This window comes from Octopus bimaculoides, chromosome 1 (assembly GCF_046866305.1).
Source record: "Octopus bimaculoides isolate indiv1 chromosome 1, ASM4686630v1, whole genome shotgun sequence".
NCBI classification, from domain to species: Eukaryota; Metazoa; Mollusca; class Cephalopoda; order Octopoda; family Octopodidae; genus Octopus; species Octopus bimaculoides.
The window spans coordinates 164,363,491-164,382,277 of record NC_142928.1 but is presented as its reverse complement, the minus strand read 5'-3'; the positions used below and the strand labels follow the sequence as shown (position 1 = coordinate 164,382,277).

General features: G+C 38.6%; 1 protein-coding gene and 1 long non-coding RNA gene across 8 annotated transcripts in view; one reads left to right on the top strand and one right to left on the bottom strand.

Moving 5' to 3' along the window:
• The window catches only part of LOC149137842 (uncharacterized), an 86,976-nt gene that overhangs the window by 28,049 nt on the left and 40,140 nt on the right, over nucleotides 1–18,787 (top strand). For 2 of the 5 annotated variants that reach the window (XR_016244171.1, XR_016244180.1), the window contains exon 1: nucleotides 2,339–2,627. The exons of 2 other annotated variants lie outside the window; for them this stretch is intronic. Coding sequence is in view for 1 of the 3 variants with exons in the window: in XM_089362119.1 (XP_089218245.1) it covers nucleotides 18,181–18,594 (414 nt within the window). In the remaining 2 variants the exon portion in view is untranslated. Of the gene's footprint in view, nucleotides 1–2,338; nucleotides 2,628–17,885 lie in introns of those variants that run through there. One more of the 5 variants, XM_089362119.1, reaches the window with a different exon arrangement.
• The window catches only part of LOC128249279 (uncharacterized), a 110,664-nt gene that overhangs the window by 79,591 nt on the left and 12,286 nt on the right, over nucleotides 1–18,787 (bottom strand). The window lies entirely within an intron of this gene.

The window sequence follows — 18,787 nt, the reverse complement described above, 5'->3', positions numbered from 1 at the left end:
TCGGACCACTGAACCCCAGACACAACTGTTGGATTTGTAATATTTTTCTTCAACCTCATTACCTACATATATATATATATATATATATATATATATAAAGAGATCCTTTTGGAATCCTTTTGAGATCTCAGATAATTTTTTCTGAATTCTGTTTCTTTTAATGTGCTAGTTTCCTGGTATTAAATTGATATTAATTAATATCCAATTTTTTACCCTACTATTTTAATTATATATATATATATATATTTATATATATATATATATATATATTTTTCTCCGTGTTTTTCTCCTTGTCTCCGTATTCTTTCTGTTGAAGAGCGTAGCTCGAAACGTCAAAGACTTTCCGTATTCCCGAGCGTCATACTAATACAGCCTTTTGTTATTTACACAACCTGTTCTCGTCTGTTGTTTTTTCGTACATTCTCCCATATATATATATATATATATATATATCTATACTTGGAAATGGATGTGTCACATTTAATTAAATAATATATATATATACATACATATATACTTGGAAATGGATGTGTCACATTTAATTAAATAATAAATAATATATGATATATGTATATATATATATATGTATATATATATATATATATATATGTATATATATATATATATATATGTATATATATATATATGTGCACATATGGGTACAGGACATCACCAATGGTGCAAATAACATGAATACATAAACAAATGAGTTAAATGCGTAAACACAGAGAAAAATGGAGAAAGGACAAGTGAACACAGAGAAAGGACCCTTCATCAGTTGTCTGCTGTCTATCTACCCCGCATTTTGAGCATTCAGTGACAATATGAGTTGCTCCTGTAAATTCTAAAATAAAATTTAGGATTTATAGAGGGTTAAAGTTGGGAACAAAAACATGACAGTGAAGTCGTACATCTAAACCAAAAGGAAATACAGAAGGTCGTTAGACCAGAATGAGCGGCAAATAATGAACACTGGGAGAAACAGTTTTTTGAAAAGAAGCAACGAGAGAAAGAGAAAGAAAAAGAAAGAAAAGGGGAGAGACAGAGAGACAAATAGAAAAGGGTGAAGGAGGTAGGGGGAGTAAAATGGAGGAAGAAAAGAGTATAGAGAGTCGCATCAAGCAACTGTCTTTGAAGACCCATATTGTTGTTGAACGCTCGAAATGAAGAGTAGCTGGAGAGCCGACAACTGATGAAGTGGCGTTTCTCTGTTTACTTGTCCTGTTCTTCATTTCTTCCTTGTTGTTTATGCATTTCATGTTATTTGCACCGTTGGTTACATCCTGTACCCATATATGCATGCATATATATATATAAAATTATTATTTCTAAATCTCTGAATGATAGACATACACTAACAGTATTCTAGAGTAAAGATTATTTGCCAACATAATGTGGCAGTTCTGGTTAGGACAATTGTAACTGTTATTTAGGCCCAGCTGGAGACAATGTTTCCTGGGCTAAATAACAGTAACAATCATCCTAACCAGGACTGCCATATTACGTTGGCAAATAATCTTTACTATATATATATATATATATATATATATATATATATATATATATATATATATATATATATATATAGTAATAATATTAGGGAGTAAAAAATTTATTCCAACCTTACAGGCAAAAATCGGTATAATATTATACCGGGTTTCCAAATATATAATATATATGTATATAACTAATTTAGAGACGAACCACCACTCTACAACCCAGAACCCGTCCAAATCCATATTGTGAGGCATATACCATCTTAATATATCTAAGATTTTAATCTAGAAATTTAAATGAAATAACATATTACATAAATAAATCATAAAAATATTAATTTAAAAAATTTAAAAGTCAAATTTATAAATTGGACAGTAAAAATTAATACGATAATATACAGTATGGAAGTATAAATGTAAAAATTTAGTGCTAGTACATAGACTACACCGTTTCATGGCTGAAATAGGACTATATAAAGTCATAAGCAAATTCTATCCAAGAACGGGGAAATGATTTTACTCCCCAAATCAGTCACTCTTCAGGTCAAATCTCTAAGAAAATATCTAAAATCATTCAAGGAATAAACATAAACATGAGGAATAAAAATATATATAAAGAGACAAAATCTGTAAACTAATCCCTACATTAACGGTATTAATATAATTATTAAGAGTTACAATCTAAAAATATTATAGTAAACAAAGTTAAAACATTATGGAATAAGTAGATAATAATAAAAAAAATGTGTTAGTGTACAAAGTTACTAAAAGACGGATGCCAATATTGTTTATAAAATTAAAATAAGTAAACGTGACTTATCTACCGGCTGCTAACTGTCGACTAAAACAAAAATGGCTGTGCTATAGAATTTATACTAAAAGGTCACGTGATAAATATGGCGTCTATTACCCAGAAGTACATGCGTATTATAATTACTAAAATAACAACGAAAATATCGAAAAAGAAAATCTACCTAAAATAAAAAGTTTCTTGAGGATCAAAAATACTTAAATTTGCAAATTAATGCAGAGTAATAACTATACACATACGAAAATTCTATATTACGTAAATAATGCCATGAAGATTAATACTGAAAAGTCACGTGATAAACGTGGCGTCCGTTACCAGAGGTAAATACGTGTTATAATTACTAAAATAATAACGAAAATATCGAAAAAGAAAATCTACCTAAAATACAAAGTTTATTGAAGATTAATAATACTAAAATACTTAAAACTCTCAGATTTACGCAGAATAATAACTATACCAAATACGAAGGTTATATATTACTTAATTAATGTTATGAAACATTGTAAAAGACTGCTAATATTATGGTTGAATACTTAAAGTAAAGGTAGTTATATGTTCCAATTTTGTATAACGTTGTGATGATTAAAGTGTATTCTAAAGCTAATTTGAAGTATTTTACGCTACTGATCATAACTATAAGTCGGTACCTAATACTAAGTTTAAATAAATAAATTGGTTATCTAAACTTATGATATAAGTAATTTAATTTATGTCTGCATTCAATATCATTTTCATCGTGGGAGTTAATCAATTTTTTGTTAGCTAATAATATCTCTTTAAATTCGTTAGTACATAATAAGCAGAATTTATTCCCTATCCTATATGATTCAGCCTTGTAAACTATTTCCCATTTTAACTCGTATTTTATTCTTTTTGATTTAAGTTCCCAAATGTATTTACTAAGGCCCATAGAGTTCATTAAATTTCTGTTCTTAAAAGAATTCATATATATATCTATATGTGTGTGTGTGTGTTCATACACATACAGTTACAAAATGAGAACTGGACAAGATTCATATAGAAAACTCATAGCAGTGTTTGAATAATTTGAACTTAAACTCTGAAACATTTTATTGAAGACTAGGTCCATGGTGTCAAGAGAGGCTATAAGAGAAATTAAGCTGAGCTGATATGGAAACAGTGATGCAGATAAACATTATTAGGCTTGACATAGATAAACATATATAAACATATATATATAAATAAACATAGATACATATATAGGGATATATATATATATATATATATATATAATTACTTATATTCAGAAGATAAAATCACACACACATATGTACACACATGCACATACATACATATACACATACATTCATACGTACATACATATACATATTTATCTACATATAGACAAATATATTTACATAGAACATAAAACATATAGAATACTAAGGAGAGAATGTATAGGCTTTTAAATTGATAGCTGTTTCTGAAAGCTCAGAATTATGTAATAATCAAAATGTTCATGATTAGTAATTACACACATGCACACACACACACACACACACACATGTATATATATATATATATATATATATATATATATACATGTGTGTAGCCCTTTGTGGGCAGTAAAGAAATATATATACATGTGTGTGTGTATACATGTATATATGTGCTTATTTTCTGAATATATGAGGGGATATAGAAAAGAATTTTGTAATGTTATTTTATTCATTTAGTTTTACTTGCTTACACTTTTATCTCCTCCAAAGTATTTTCTCCATTTGAAGCAATGTATTGGTCCAGATGTGTTTTGCACTGTTCAAAGCAGTGCTGGAACTCTTGTGAAGTGATACCGTTTAATGCCTCATTCAATTTTTTTCTTCACCTCTTCCACATTTGCAAATTCCATAGCACCAGCTTTCTTCACCAGTGATGACCTTCGAAAAAATATCTGAATCAACTTCCAACTGTTCTTTCAGTTTATGACATGCATTCACTTGTGACTGTTTTTGATTATTCCATGAGCAAGTGAAGCACAAATTTTGCTGCAAGTCTTTTCGTTTGCAATCGCTTGCTCAAAATTCGTTGGTAGGAGCTCCAGGACACACCGATCATATCAACAAGTTTGTCAATTTTTCGGTGATGGTCCTCCAAGATCAGTTCATAAATTCTCATGCTGGTTTCATTCATTTGGGAGGTCAACAGTTGCCCTGAGTGAGATTGGTCTTCAAGAGACAAGTGACCATTCCTAAAGCATAAAAAAACCACTTGTAAACTTTTGTTTTGCTCATGGTAGCTTCCTTGTAAGCTGTTTGAAGCATGACAACTGTTTTGAGTGCCATTTTCTCCAGCAGAAAACAGAATTTGATAGAAGTACACTCTTCCTTTGTTTCAACCATCACAAAAATCAACAAAAAAGAGAGAAGCGCTGCAAAACAAGGATGCCCCATGTGGCAGTAAGAGTTCACCTAATGATGCTGGTTAGCAGACTGATGCCTGAACTACAATGGGCTTGTCCTACATATATATAATATATATAGTAATAGGTATGTACAATCCAGGGATTTAAGTGTTGGAAGTTTGCATGCTTCAAGCATTTATGCAGCTAGTGCATATGATAAAAGGTGGACAATATGTGACAAAACATGTTTATTAATAGTATAAGTTACACACCTCATCTTGTTTTGAAATTTAGCCTCACTTTGCTATGAAATGGTTGTAGTCCATATTTTATTTTACTGGTTCCATTCCTTACTTTTTGATTTTTATTCAGGAGTGGCTGTGTGGTAAGTAGCTTGCTTACCAACCACATGGTTTCAAGTTCATTCCCACTGCATGGCACCTTGGGCAAGTGTCTTCTACTATAGCCTCAGGCCGACCGAAGCCTTGTGAGTGGATTTGGTAGACGGAAACTGAAAGAAGCCCGTTGTATATATGTATGTATATATATATGTATGTATATATATATATATATATATATATATATATATATATATATATATATATATGTATGTATGTTTGTGTATATGTTTGTGTGTCTGTGTTTGTCCCCCCAATATCGCTTGACAACCGATGGTGGTGTGTTTGCATTCCTGTAACCTAGCGGTTCAACAAAAGATTTCGATAGAATAAGTACTAGGCTTACAAAGAATAAGTCCTGGGGTCGATTTGCTCGACTAAAGGCAGTGCTCCAGCATGGCCATAGTCAAATGACTGAAACAAGTAAAAGAGTATCATCATCATCATCATCATCGTTTAACGTCCGCTTTCCATGCTAGCATGGGTTGGACGATTTGACTGAGGACTGGTGAAACCGGATGGCAACACCAGGCTCCAGTCTGATTTGGCAGAGTTTCTACAGCTGGATGCCCTTCCTAACGCCAACCACTCAGAGAGTGTAGTGGGTGCTTTTACGTGTCACCCGCACGAAAACGGCCACGCTCGAAATGGTGTCTTTTATGTGCCACCCGCACAAGCCAGTCCAGGGTCACTGGCAACGATCTCACTCGAAAATCCTACAGGAGCCAGTCAGGCGGTACTGGCAACGGCCACGCTCAAAATGGTGCATCTCATGTGCCACCCGCACAAGAACCAGTCCAGGGGCACTGGCAACGATCTTACTTGGCATGCCGGGTCTTCTCACGCACAGCACATTTCCAAAGGTCTCGGTTAGTAGTCATCGCCTCGGTGAGGCCCAATGTACAAAGGTCTTGCCTCACCACCTCAGCCCAGGTCTTCCTGGACCTACCTCTTCCACGGGTTCCCTCAACTGTTAGGGTGTGGCACTTTTTCACTCAGTTATCCTCCTCCATTCTCACCACATGTCCATACCAGCGCAATCGTCTCTCTTGCACGCCACAACTGATGCTTCTAATGTTCAGCTTTTCTCTCAAGATACTTACACTCTGACGGGTATTCACATTGACATTACACATCCAACGGAGCATACTGGCTTCATTCCTTGCGAGCTTACGTATGTCCTCAGCAGTTACAGCCCATGTTTCACTGCCATGTAGCATGGTTGTTCGTACGCATGCGTCATACAGTCTGCCTTTTACTCTGAGTGAGACTCCCTTTGTCGCCAGCAGGGGTAAGAGCTCTCTAAACTTTGCCCAGGCTATTCTTATTCTAGCAGCTACACTTTCAGCGCACCCACCCCCACTACTAACTTGGTCGCCCAGATAGCGGAAGCTATCGACTACCTCTAGTTTTTCACCCTGGAATGAGATAAAAGTTGTTTCCTGTTTGTTTGCAGTCTTTATTGCACCTGAACATCTGCCACAAACAAAAACTAACTTGCTAGTTAACCTGCCTTTGATGTTGCTGCACCTCTTATGTGTCCATAGCTTGCACCGGGTACATATCTAATATAATATAATATAATAGATACATAGCCTGGGCAAAGTTTAGAGAGCTCTTACCCCTGCTGGCGACAAAGGGACTCTCACTCAGAGTAAAAGGCAGACTGTATGACGCATGCGTACGAACAACCATGCTACATGGCAGTGAAACATGGGCTGTAACTGCTGAGGACATACGTAAGCTCGCAAGGAATGAAGCCAGTATGCTCCGTTGGATGTGTAATGTCAATGTGAATACCCGTCAGAGTGTAAGTATCTTGAGAGAAAAGCTGAACATTAGAAGCATCAGTTGTGGCGTGCAAGAGAGACGATTGCGCTGGTATGGACATGTGGTGAGAATGGAGGAGGATAGCTGCGTGAAAAAGTGCCACACCCTAACAGTTGAGGGAACCCGTGGAAGAGGTAGGCCCAGGAAGACCTGGGCTGAGGTGGTGAGGCAAGACCTTCGTACATTGGGCCTCACCGAGGCGATGACTACGGACCGAGACCTTTGGAAATGGGCTGTGCGTGAGAAGACCCGGCAAGCCAAGTAAGATCGTTGCCAGTGCCCCTGGACTGGTTCTTGTGCGGGTGGCACATGAGATGCACCATTTTGAGCGTGGCCGTTGCCAGTACCGCCTGACTGGCTCCTGTAGGATTTTCGAGCGAGATCGTTGCCAGTGCCCCTGGACTGGCTTGTGCGGGTGGCACATAAAAGACACCATTTCGAGCGTGGCCGTTTTCGTGCGGGTGACACGTAAAAGCACCCACTACACTCTCTGAGTGGTTGGCGTTAGGAAGGGCATCCAGCTGTAGAAACTCTGCCAAATCAGACTGGAGCCTGGTGTTGCCATCCGGTTTCACCAGTCCTCAGTCAAATCGTCCAACCCATGCTAGCATGGAAAGCGGACGTTAAACGATGATGATGATGATGATGATGATGATGCATACACACACACACACACACACACACACACACACATGTAAGCCCTTCTAAGTGTAAGCAACTTTATAGTGTGGACTGGATGCTTTTTATGTGGCACCAGCAGTAGCAGGTTACCAAGTAACTTGCAAGACAAACATCATTTGAGAGGAGATGGGGCATTGGAGGAGGCGATCTTGTGTCAGATGATGAAGTCAAGTGACTACATTCGTTAAAGTGAGGTGCTAACAAAATGCAACATATCAGGTACTGAAGCCATTCTTATCAAAATACAACTTAGATGGTCAGGTCATCTCTCACATATGAGTGATATTAGAATTCCAAAGCAACTTCTCTTTGGCCAGTTCTCAACAGGATGGTCAGTTGGAAGGCCACTCTTGCTCTTCAAAGACAAACTAAAAGAGAATCTGAAGTAAAGCAACATTCCCTTTTCTTCCCAGAAAAACAAAGAATTAGAATTCAAGATCTGGCATCAGTCCTGCTTTTCTGCAGTTCAAAGATTTGAGCAAAGTTGACTCCAGCATTGGGACCAACTTTGTGAAAGCATGAAGGCACTCTGGCAAAATGCTGCTCCTCTAAATAAAAACCTTACCTGTTACCATTCCATTTATGATTATCCAATCTCTTTTCAAATATCCTTCATCTCAGACCAAATCCAACCTGTGTAGCCTTCCATTTTCTTTAAATTCCTCAAGTGCGATTTGAGAGAGATTTGGTTGCTTTTTCTAGGACCATGTAGAGGCTTTCTTTCATTGGGTTTTAAATATCTTTGTTACGAGAATTTATAGAAACAGAGGATAAAGCCAGTAGGATAATTTTTGCTTTTTATCTTCTCCTTTTTCAATATAGTGGTGGTGGTGGTGAGGTGTTAGTTTGGCTAAAATGATAAAATATGGACATTTACATATTGCTTATTGAAAGAATTCAATTTTACAACGAAGTTGGGTTCCTTTTCTTCTTCTTTTTTTTGCTATCAATAACCACTCAAACATGAAACAGGAATGGTGTTCTGGTATCTGTTGACAACCAAATACTAGCACTATCTCTGTAATAGGTTTTGAACTAAAAACATTGTATTGGCCAGTTGTACAAAACTCTTAACATTATCCTCCCTGCCTCCCCTGCTCTCTCTCTCTCTTCATACACACATACATACACATACACACACAGACATAGGCTCACTCATACACACATACACACACACACTTACATACACTCACACACATACTCACACACACACACTCACACATACACACACACACACTTACACACACACATACACACACACTCACTCACACATACACGCTCACTCATACACACACACACACACACAAACATTCTCTTTATCCATTATATGTCCATAGATTAAATGTCGTGTGCAACCAACACAGAACAAAATACATCAACACATGGATGAGTGAGTGGGTGGAGAAAATTCTGCATTGGTGCACAAAATAAAACCATTCCACATTCTGAACTGTTTCACCTGTCGGACATATCAAATGAAGAACTGTTGCTGAAAAAGATAACTAATCACACAACACACAAAAAAAAATCACAAAAACAGTTAAATAATCACACAAAAGAAAACAAAGACAACCTCCTCCCTGTCTCTTTCTATTCACACATGCACAACGAGCAAAGCAATAAGCAGATTATTAAAAGAGTATTTGGTGCATGGAGATATTTTCTACTTGATTGCAACTCTTCCTATGAAATGGAATAGTTTTACCAGAAGGGTTTTCAATCAGGGTGTGCAACAGTAATTATGGGGCTATGTGAGATTGGTAAAAGTGCAGGAATTCTGGAGTATTCACAACTAATTACTTCCCAATGCTGCATCTTCAAATTTTGCAAACAAATTTTGTAAACAGGCGCAGGAGTGGCTGTGTAGTAAGTAGCTTGCTTACCAACCACATGGTTCCTGGTTCAGTCCCACTGCATGGCACCTTGGGCAAGTGTCTTCTACCATATCCTCGGGCTGACCAAAGCCTTGTGAGTGGATTTGGTAGACGGAAACTGAAAAAAGCCCATCGTATATATGTATATGTGTGTGTATATATATATATATATATATATATATATATATATATATGTGTGTGTGTGTGTTTGTGCCCCCAACATCCTCGTAACTTAGTGGTTCGGCAAAAGAGACCGATAGAATAAGTACTAGGCTTACAAGGAATAAGTCCTGGGGTTGATTTGCTCAACTAAAGGCGGTGCTTCAGCATGGCTGCAGTAAAATGACTGAAACAAGTAAATGAGTATTTATAATAAATTCTTCATCAAATATGTCATTTGGAAATCTTGATGTCCAAATATAATATAGGGATCAAACCCTAACTGGTAAATACTTGGTTAGGCACTGCAAATGAGCTACCACAGTCTCATGTGATTGATCTACAAATTGACCAACCAGCATGAAGCTGTGGTGTGATATGGCTACATGATTTAAAGTTTGCCTCCTTATTACCCTATAAAAACCATTTTGTGCCTAACTCAGCTAGATGGCCTTGGACAAATGAGTAAGGTAGATGGCCTTGGGCAAACAAGTAAGGTAGATAGCCTGGGCAAACGACTAAGGTAGATGGCCTCAGGCATTCATGTGGGCCACCATGGGCAGTCACAGAAAGCAGACTGCCAAGACCAGACCACCTTAAACACTCAGACAGACCACTTTGAGCAAGAAACAGCTTCCAACACTCACACATGATATACCACAGCTAGCCTTCAATGTAGTTCTCCCCTCTCAGTCAGCAGTTATATTACCAGCATCTTTCTCTTGTAAACAGCCAACACAGCAAATCATGTCCAGCAACAAATATATTCTTTTCTATTCTAGGCACAAGGCCCAAAATTTTTGGGGAGGGGCCAGTCGATTAGATCGATCTCAGTACGCAACTGGTGCTTAATTTATCGACCCCAAAAGGATGAAAGGCAAAGTCGACCTCAGCAGAATTTGAACTCAGAACATAAAGACAGATGAAATACTGCTAAGCATTTCACCCGGCACGCTAACATTTCTGCCAGTTCACCGCTTTTGAGTGTGTGGAATATTATTTTCTACTCTCGGCACAAGGCCCGAAATTTTGGAGGAGGGGGCCAGTCGATTAGATTGACTGCAGTATGCAACTGGTACATAATTTATTGACTCCGAAAGGATGAAAGGTAAAGTCAACCTTGGCGGAATTTGAACTCAGAACATAAAGACAGACAAAATACTGCTAAGCATTTTGCCTGGTGTGCTAACATTTCTGCCAGCTTGCCACCTTCAAGCAACAAATATATTAAAAGTTAAAAGTTTGGGAGTTGGCTTCCTTTGTTAAGCATGCGGCCATTTAGATTCCATGACAATGACCTTCAACAGTACAACACACACCAACAAGCAATCACCATGACATTGGTGACTATGCATCCTTGCAACAATAATTAGCTGTTTCCAATTTAAACACAAGGCTAGAAATTTTGAGATGTTGGGGTTAATTGATACCATTGACTTCAGTACTTGTCTAATACTTTATATTATTGACACTGGAAGGATGAAAAGCAAAGTTGACCTCAGCAGGATTTGAACTCAGAATGTAAAGGGCTAGAAAAAATACTGCATATAATTTAATATGATGCTCTAAAAATTCTGTCAATCCACTTTCCAACAGATTATACATTATTTTATGGTATCCATAAAATGATATCCATTATTATTTCTTTCATGGTATCCAAACGTTTTATAATATCTATAGCCTAGTCACCCGTATTACGAACCAGGTGATACACGAAGGAGTCATACCCAATGACTGGTGTAGCAGCATCATAGTCAACTGCTACAAAGGTAAAGGTGACGCTTTAGATACAAATAATTACAGAGGCATCAAGCTGTTAGATCAGGTTATGAAAGTTACAGAGAGGGTCATAGCCCAACTAATTAGGGAGCAAATCAATTTAGATGAGATGCAGTTTGGGTTCGTGCCAGGTAAAAGCACTACTGATGCCTTATTTCTAGTGAGACAGTTGCAGGAGAAATACCTAGCTAAGGATAAACCTCTGTACCTGGCTTTCGTTGACATGGAGAAAGCCTTTGACAGGGTCCCCCGATCCCTTATCTGGTGGTCAATGAGGAAACTTGGGATAGAAGAATGGTTAGTGAGAGCTGTGCGAGCCATGTACAGAGATGCTGCCAGTAAGGTGAGGGTTGGAAATGAGTACAGCAATGAATTCCGGGTAGAGGTAGGTGTCCACCAAGGTTCCGTCCTCAGCCCCCTCTTATTTATCATAGTCCTCCAGGCAATCACAGAGGAGTTCAAGACAGGTTGCCCCTGGGAGCTCCTCTATGCTGATGACCTTGCCCTAATTGCGGAGTCACTATCAGAACTAGAGGAGAAGTTTCAGGTGTGGAAGCAAGGTCTAGAATTGAAGGGCCTTAGAGTCAACCTAGCTAAAACCAAAATCCTAATAAGTAGGAAGGTAGATAAAACACAAACCCCTTCAGGTAGATGGCCCTGCTCAGTATGTAGAAAAGGAGTAGGTAGTAACTCTATAAGATGTACCCGGTGCAAGCTATGGACACATAAGAGGTGCAGCAGCATCAAAGGCAGGTTAACTAGCAAGTTAGTTTTTGTTTGTGGCAGATGTTCAGGTGCAATAAAGACTGTAAACAAACAGGAAACAACTTCTATCTCATTCCAGGGTGAAAAACTAGAGGTAGTCGATAGCTTCCGCTATCTGGGCGACCAAGTTAGTAGTGGGGGTGGGTGCGCTGAAAGTGTAGCTGCTAGAATAAGAATAGCCTGGGCAAAGTTTAGAGAGCTCTTACCCCTGCTGGCGACAAAGGGACTCTCACTCAGAGTAAAAGGCAGACTGTATGACACATGCGTACGAACAGCCATGCTACATGGCAGTGAAACATGGGCTGTAACTGCTGAGGACATACGTAAGCTCGCAAGGAATGAAGCCAGTATGCTCCGTTGGATGTGTAATGTCAATGTGAATACCCGTCAGAGTGTAAGTATCTTGAGAGAAAAGCTGAACATTAGAAGCATCAGTTGTGGTGTGCAAGAGAGACGATTGCGCTGGTATGGACATGTGGTGAGAATGGATGAGGATAGCTGCGTGAAAAAGTGCCACACCCTAACAGTTGAGGGAACCCGTGGAAGAGGTAGGCCCAGGAAGACCTGGGCTGAGGTGGTGAGGCAAGACCTTCGTACATTGGGCCTCACCGAGTCGATGACTACTGACCGAGACCTTTGGAAATGTGCTGTGCGTGAGAAGACCCGGCAAGCCAAGTAAGATCGTTGCCAGTGCCCCTGGACTGGTTCTTGTGCGGGTGGCACATGAGATGCACCATTTTGAGCGTGGCCGTTACCAGTACCGCCTGACTGGCTCCCGTAGGATTTTCGAGCGAGATCGTTGCCAGTGCCCCTGGACTGGCTCTTGTGCGGGTGGCACATAAAAGACACCATTTCGAGCGTGGCCGTTTTCGTGCGGGTGACACGTAAAAGCACCCACTACACTCTCTGAGTGGTTGGCGTTAGGAAGGGCATCCAGCTGTAGAAACTCTGCCAAATTAGACTGGAGCCTGGTGTTGCCATCCGGTTTCACCAGTCCTCAGTCAAATCGTCCAACCCATGCTAGCATGGAAAGCGGATGTTCATAAGGGAGTACTAACAGTGCCAGTTATGACAAAGAATGTACCCAGTACACTCTGGTATTAAGAGGGGCAATGAGCTGTAGAAGCCATACCAGAGCAGACGTTGGAGCTTAGTGCAGTCTTCCAGCAAGTCAGTTACTGTCAAATTATTCAATCTATCCCAGCATGGAAAAGGGATATTAAATTATGATGATGATGATGATGATGATGATGATGATAATTACGATGAATGGGTGTGCTCACAGAAAATGTTTGAGGATCTCTATTTTACATGGTAATCCTATAATTGCAGTAAAATATAATGTCATATTCTTTCTTTCTATGACTGAAATTTTAGGAGACGGGGCGAGTTGATTACAGCCATTCTTGGGCTTAACTGGTACTTGTTTTATCAACCTTGAAAAGATAAAAGGCCAAGTCAACCTTGGTGGAATTTGAATTCAGAATGTAAAGAGCCAGAAGAAATGTCATTAAGTATTTTGTCCAGTGTGCTAACAATTGTAACAACTTGCTGCCTTATGTTAGACATTAAAATATTGGTTCCAAATTTTGGCTCAAGGCCAGCAATTTATGGGGAAGAGCTGGTACTTATTTAATCGACCTTGAAGGGATGAAAAATAAAGTCAACTGCAACAGAATCTGAATTCAGATCATAAAGACAGATGAAATGCTGCTAAGCATTTTGTCTAAAGCGCTAACAATTCTGTCTGCTCACTGCCTATATAATGTTAAAATATTGGTTTCAAATCTTGGCACAAGGCCAGCAATTTACAGGAAGGGGCAAGTCGATTACATTGATTCTAGTGCTCAAGTGATTCTTATCTTCTCAACCCCGAAATGATGAAAGGCAAAGTCAGTTTGGGCAGGATCTCAATTCAGATCGTGAATTTGAATGAAATACCACTAAGCATTTTGTTCCAATTCTGCCTGCTCACCGACTTTATATAATGTTATAATATTACTATGAATATAGAGCTATTGATGAATTAATTATACAAGCCTTGATTTTATTTTATATTCATTCTTCATTGCATACAGTTTCTCCTATATCTGATCTAAGATGTTAAGTAAGCACACATCAGTGTGTTTCTTTGACATGTTCTAAGAAGCAGCAAGAACATTTGTCAAACAAATTTCCAAGCAATCGTTAAAATAGAAACCACATATTTTGCAATAATGAGGTGATGATTACAGTTAAGAAATACTAATTAAGGAAATTTTCTCTTACTTTCTAGTCATTAAATTTTATATGCTTCAGCTCAAAAAGATGTAAGGAACACTTAGTAGCTTTTGTTGGGAAGTTATTTGTAAAATTGTAACAATCTGTTATTTGGATCTGTCTGTCTGTCTATCTATCTATAATAAACACACACACACACATTTATGCATTTTATATACATGCATATATATGTATATATTAAGATAAAACTTATTTGAGAAAGGATGCGTGTTGTTCGATCATATAATAATATAAATAATATATAAACATATGCATATATCCATACATATATGTACATACCTGCATCTATATGTATACATACATGCATATATGGGTACAGGACATAAAAAAAAACATTAAACACAATGAGAAACGAAAACAGAAAACGAACATTTTTTTAATAACGAACAAAACAAACAGAAAGGAGACATGCAACATAAAGAGTATAATCCTTCGTCAGTTGTCCCTGGAAACGCGGAGTAGATGGAACAGGGACAACTGACGAAGGGTTATACTCTTTATGTTGCATATCTCATTTCTCTGTACGTATCTTGCTATATGTGTCTGTGTATGCATATATATCTATATATGCACATATTTATCTAAATATATGAGTTTATATATGTATGTCCATATATGTATGTGTGTATGTATATGCATATATATGTATGTGCATGTGTGTGTGTATATATATATATATATATATGTAAATGTATGTATGTGTATATGAATGTATGTATATATGTATGTATATGTATGTGTGTCTGTGTGTGTATATGCACAAACACAGAACTACTTCTCTAAGTATTAATCTTCCTTTCACCTTCTACTTTCTTTTTCCTCTAAGCAGTTACAACAGTGAAAGCTGATTACGTCATTTTATCTAAACTGGAACAAATGTTTTCCACGTTCATATTTGAATTTTTTACATTTCTATAATATTTTTTGCATTTTTATATTTTTTGCTTTTATTCATTCTCGAACTGGATGGGCATATAACAAGCCAGCCAACACAAAAAATCTCTAGTGAGACTTCTTTATCAATGTACCTGAAGAGACCCAGACTGATGGGTCGAAACATATGTTGTATTTAATAAAAGTCTAATATGAAATCCATCTCTTATTATTAACTAATACTATTACCCTAACTGCCACTGCAAAGTTCCTGAAGTAAATCTAATGAAAATGTACACAACTACGGATGACAACAGGTAGCCTAAACTTTGCCAGTGCTCTACTCAACACTTAAGCACAATAACCTAATTATATGTATTTGTCTAAATTTTCTATCATCATATATATATATATATATGTGTGTATGTGTGTGTGTGTGTGTGTGTGTGTGTGTGTGTATGTATACATAAGGCCATTAGAGCAAAGAAACAGGCCTGGAAAACCTGGAAGTGTGGGGGTAGCAGGAAACTGTACCAGATAGCCAGAAGGAAGGTTAGGAGACAGGTATATATAGCCAAGGCAGAAGCGAAAAAGAAGAAGTTTGTCCATGTTCAGCGACACGAGGATCAAAGAACTGAAGTATTTTGGATTGCAAGAACTAAAGTATTTCAGATTAACCTCTGTACTTAGCTTTTGTTGATATAGAGAAAGCTTTTGACAGGGTCCCCCGATTCCTCATCTAGTGGTCACTGTGGAAACTAGGGATAGATCAGTGGTTGCTGAGAGCTGTACAAGCCATGTACAGGGATGCTACCTGTAAGGTAAGGGTTGGCAACGAGTATAGCGAAGAATTCTGGGTTGAAGTAGGGGATCACCAAGAATCAGTCTTCAGCCCCCTCTTATTCATCATAGTCCACCAGGCAATAACAGAGAAATTAAAGATAGACTGCCCTTGGGAGCTCCTCTATGCAGATGACCTTGCTCTCATAGCTGAGTCACTACCGGAACTAGAAGCAGCAAGGTCTAGAATCGGAGAGCCTTAGAGTCAATCTAACAAAAACCAAAGTCTTAGTAAGTAGGAAAGTGGACAAATCACAAACCCCTTCAGATAGATAGCCCTACTCAATCTGTAGAATGGGCATAGATAGAAACTCCTTAAGATGTACCCAGTGTAAGCTGTGGACACGTAAGAGGTGTAGCAATACCAAAGGAAGGTTAACTGGGAGGATAGTTTTTGTGTGTGGCAGATGCATAGGTGCAATAAACACTGAAGATGTACAGAAAACAGATTCCATTACATGCCAGGAGGAAAAACTAGAAGTAGCTGATAGCTTACATTACCTAGGCGACCAAGTCAGCAGTGGGGTTGGATGCTCTGAGAGCATAGCTGCTAGAATAAGAATAGCCTGGGCAAAGTTCAGAGAGCTCCTACCGCTGCTGGTAACAAAGGGCCTCTCACTCAGAGTAAAAGGTAGACTGTATGATGCCTGTGTGTGAACAGCCATGCTACACAGCAGTGAAACATGGGCTGTGACTGCTGAGGACATGCATAGGCTTGAAAAAAATGAAGCCAGTATGCTTCGATAGATGTGTAATGTCAGTGTGCGAGAGAAAAGTTGAACACAAGAAGCATCAAATGTGTAAGAGAGACGACTGTGCTGGTATGGTCATGTAATGCATATGAATGAGGACAGCTGTGTGAAGAAGTATAACACCCTAACAGTGGAAGGCACCTGTGAAAGGTAGACCCAGGAAGTCATGGGATGAGGTGGTGAAGCACGACCTGTGAACATTGGGCCTCATAGAGCAATGACAAATGACAGAAACCTTTGAAGTTATGCCATGCTTAAGAAGACCCAGCTAGCCAAGTTAGATTGTAGTTGTGGCTGATGTCAGTGTTGTATAACTGGCCCATTTAAAAAAGTACCCTTCAATTGTTGGGCAATATGCTGTGCTTGGGAAGCCCTGCTGAACCAAATGAAATCATAGTCATGGCTGATGATAGTGCCACCTGACTGGCACCCATGCTGGTGGCATGTAAAATGCACCATTTAAGCATGGCCGATGCCATTGCTGCCTAATTGGCATCTGTGCTGGAGGCACATAAAATGCACCATTTGAGTGTGGATGATGCCTGTGGTGCCTCACTGGCATGTAAAAAGCACCATTTGAGTGTGACCAATGCCAGTGCTACCTGACTAGTACCCGTGCCAGCAGCACATAAAAAAGCAGCATTTGAGCATGCCAGTTCTGCATGACTGGATCCTGTGCCGGTGGCATGTAAAAGCACCTACTACAGTCTCGGAGTGGTTGACATTAGGAAGGACATCCAACTGTAAAAACCTTGCCAGATCAGATTAGAGCTTGGTGCAGTCCCCTGGCTTGCCAGTTCTCAGTCAAACCAACCAACACATGCCAGTATGGAAAGTGGACATTAAATGATAATGATGATATGTATACAGGGTCTTGCAGATAAATTGAGACTGAGTTTAAGCAGTTGACTTAGAGGGTTTAACATTTCGGTTTTTGAGAAAACCTTGCTTGCTTGAAAATCTAATGCCCCTCTTTATTTTTCAGGTAACTAGCAAACTGATTCAACAATGGAAAGTCATGGAAGAGCAGAATTGTTGTTTTGGCACATGCTGGACACACTACCAATAAAATTGCTAAGTTGATGAAACTTCCAAAAGCAACAGTTTATTGTGTGTATAAATAATTTTAAAAAGTGGGAAAGATTGATAGAAAAGAACACAAGGCTTGAAGTGATTCCAAGCACAATTCAAAGTTTCTCGCTGGCCTCAAACGCTTGATTGAAGCTAACTCATCCACATCCATTACAACTCTTGCAAAGAAATGCAATGCGTCCCTTTCCATGGTATCCAGAGCTGTGAACAGGAATTTTGGCATGACTAGCTATGTTCGACAATGTCATCACCTCTTAACAGCCAAGGCCAAAGCTATCAGAGCCAAGAGATGCCCAAAGCTTCTGTCATTCATCAAGCATCTAGGTGCAGGAAAAACTCTTGTGTTTGTGGATGAGAAGTTCACTGTAGATGCTGAGCTGAATCCCAGCAATTCTCAAGTGAGTGTATACAACTCTTCAGACATTCTCCCTGTGTTTGAGACTAAGAATCCTGCCTCTGTGATGGTATTTGAAGCTGTGGTGAGTGATGGAAGTGTCATGGATCCACATTTCATTGAATCTGGCTCGAAGATCAGCGCAAAGGAGTATCTAGACATCCTAAAGAACTTTCTGTTACCTTGGAGGGAACAAAAGTTGGCTTAACAATGTGGTCCTCACCCAGGATTCTGTAGCATGCCATGGGTCAAAAGCAACACAGGCCTTCCTTGGTGAGAAGGTGCCATTTTTTATGAGGGCCAACATCTGGCCCAATAATAGTCCCAATCTCAACCTTCTTGATTACTTTTTATTGGGTGTACTTCAAGCAAGGATCAATGCTTCACCACACTCGAGTGTT